Consider the following 2,972-nt stretch of genomic DNA (forward strand, 5'->3'; position numbering starts at 1 on the left):
AAATAAAATAGTTGCATTATCAAGAGATATGAAAAATGAAAAATTTTCGACTCAGTTCGATCATTTTTAGGGGGTAAACCACCCCCTGTATTTAAAACAAAAATTTAAAAAATGCCCAGATAATTGCAAATTTCATTCAAAAATTTTGAAAAAAATATATGTTACACTCGCATCCAAAACAAAAGTGAGATTATTTGAGGATTTAAGGGTGACCACCCTTTTATCGAATTTCTTACGTAATATTTAGAGCATCGGCAAAAAATGTCCGTTTTCGGTACCTCGTTTTTTGAAACTTTTTTTATGCCAAATGGTTACTTATGATGACCCAATAATTCCTGAAAAATTTCAAGAGGAGCATACGCCCCGTTTAAGAAATATAGGGGGTCAAAGTTGACCATATCCAATCAGAAAATATAGCAGCTTCACATTTATACTCCAATAATAATGCCCAAAAAATTCAGCCGAAATAGTTTTTTTAAGATTTTTGGCTGCTGATTACAAATCTGAAGTCAGATTTTAAAAATTCAAAATGGCGGATCCAATATGGCGGACAAATTTTTCTTAAATTCATCGGATTTACTTGAAACTCGTTACTCGGGGATTTTTGGGGTCGCTGATTACGAATCTGAAATCAAATTTTAAAAATTCAAAATGGCGGATTTAATATGGCGGACTGATTTTTCTTAAATTCATCGGATTCACTTGAAACTCGTTACTCGGAAGTTTTTGGGGTCGCTGATTACGAATATAAAGTCAGATTTTAAAAATTCAAAATGGCGGATCCAATATGGCGGACTGATTTTTCTTAAATTTATCGGATTTACTTGAAACTCGTTACTCGGGGGTTTTTGGGATTGCTGATTACAAAATTAAAGACAGATTTTAAAAATTCAAAATGGCGGATTCAATATATCCAACAAAGGCAAGATGTAATAATCCAACCAACGAAGGCAAGATGTAATGCATAATCCAGCCAGCAAAGGCAAGATGTAATCGACAATCCAATTAACGAAGGCAAGATGTAATGCATAATCCTGCCTTCGTTGGTTTGATTATTACAACTTGCCTTTGCTGGCTAGATTGTTGATTACATCTTGCCTTTGCTGACTGAATTATGCATTACATCTTGCCTTCGTTAAGCCGGCTACACACGTTCCGGTAGAACTGTCAGGTATGCCTGCGCAGGCACGCCTGTGCAGGTCTACCGGAACGTGTAGATGATAAAACTGCGCAGTTATTTTGACCTGTGCAGGCGACCGGAGCAAATACGAAAAATCATTCGATATGTCTGCGCCGGAGTGGCCTGCGCAGACAAACCGGAGCGTGTGTACCATCAAAAAGAAGCCTGAGAGCGGCCATTGGCGCGATTTAGCTATCGAATATCGATATTATATGTATATCCATGAAGAATGGAGATAAGGAGGCCGAACTGGCATGGAAAAATTGTCAAAACGTGCGACCGAATCCCGAGCCAAGTGGTAGTATACTAATGCTCCGCAAGGGAGCGCTTTCATTTCATGGGACTCACACGTACATGGTATGTACATACACACACATCTCTATCCTTTATGGATATATCGAAAGCCACTATTTTGTTTTTAGTATAGATGCTCATAAGGAGATGCTAAAGGAGGAAAGTTAAATTGTTAAGAAAAGAAGAAAGTAAGTATTTTCTAAATGAAATTACTGTAGATATTTTTCTATTGTTGTTTTTGTTTCTGACGTTTTTTTAGTTCAGTTCCCGCGTCGCCTCAGACACAAACTTTAGTGCGAAAAGCATGCGGTTTCTTTGTTTTGTGTTCCCGTTGATTTGATTAGCAACGAAATGACGTCCCGCAGACTTCAGGAGTGCATAGAAGAATTTATCGAAATTTACAGAAATGAACCTTGCCTATGGCAAATTAAGTGTAAAGACTACCACGATCGTGCAAGGAGAGAAGCAGCGTATTCAAAATTGGTTGAAAAATTGAAAGAGGTTGAACCTTCTGCCAACAAAGAAAGTGTAGTGAAAAAAATCAATAACATTCGAAGCAATTATCGAAAAGAATTAAAAAAAGTTAAGGCATCATCGAAAACAGGATCGGGTACAGACGACATTTACGAACCAAAATTATGGTATTTCAAACTCCTATGTTTCTTGAACGATCAAGACATTCCTCGAAAATCCCGTACAAATATTGAAAGCGATAACGACGAAACAAGGATTGAAGTAAGTTAAATAAACATATTTAATTTTTTATGCATGTTATATTTAAACAAAGTGTGTGAAACGTAAAATAAAGCGTGAGATATGGTGTAAAAAATAGCTTAAAAAAAGACAACGTTATTCAAATGTGAACTTGTTAAATGAACTGCAGTTTGTACCTAAAGATTGGCATAATAAACACATTGCAACCTTAGGTTGTGACCGTACGGAGGCGTGATTAACCCCACGTTACGCTCAATGATTGTTTTTTGATATTAATTTATGTCACCGACACGGTCGCCACTCGATTTTCACCCGACAAACCGAGAAAGGATATTATTAAGCTAGTGACGGGTTTGCCCCACCTGGTTTACGCCGACCTCGCTGATTCCTCTCAACACCTTCATCCTCTGTTTCAGGTTTCCTCGTAGCTGCCGGATCTTGGATCGCCTGCTGGACTCAGCTTCCCGGACTCTCTCACTGGACGGCCTCAGCTGTGCACTGACGACTTCGCCCCGGACCGTGGCTGGACCGCTTCTTGGATCTCCCCGAGCGTCGTAGGATCGCCGATGATGGATCAGGTAAGTATCAGGATCAGGTAAGTATCAAGCAAGTATTCAGGATAAGGTATTGGCCCGCACTCGAATAATTGTTCAAATACTACCGTTTCAAATAGTAAAATATCCTCTATTTTATTCTATTCCAGATAGTACAAGATGATAATGAAGATGTGAAAAGATTTTAACGCGTCTACCGCGGGATTGTTCGACACCGAGTCTAAGTTTCG

At 38.6% G+C, this 2,972-nt stretch overlaps 1 protein-coding gene across 1 annotated transcript in view; it reads left to right on the forward strand.

Annotated features, from left to right (window-relative positions):
- Nucleotides 1-1,825: 1,825 nt before the first annotated feature.
- Nucleotides 1,826-2,972, forward strand: part of LOC112459340 — a 4,797-nt gene continuing 3,650 nt past the window's right edge. Inside the window, exons 1-2 of the mRNA XM_025023382.1 lie at nucleotides 1,826-2,209; nucleotides 2,617-2,766. Coding sequence (XP_024879150.1) covers nucleotides 1,826-2,209; nucleotides 2,617-2,766 — 534 coding nt within the window. The remainder of the gene's footprint in view (nucleotides 2,210-2,616; nucleotides 2,767-2,972) is intronic.

The sequence above is a fragment of the Temnothorax curvispinosus genome, unplaced genomic scaffold (genome assembly GCF_003070985.1).
Source record: "Temnothorax curvispinosus isolate PA1 unplaced genomic scaffold, ASM307098v1 QBEX01009750.1, whole genome shotgun sequence".
In the NCBI taxonomy this organism is placed as follows: Eukaryota; Metazoa; Arthropoda; class Insecta; order Hymenoptera; family Formicidae; genus Temnothorax; species Temnothorax curvispinosus.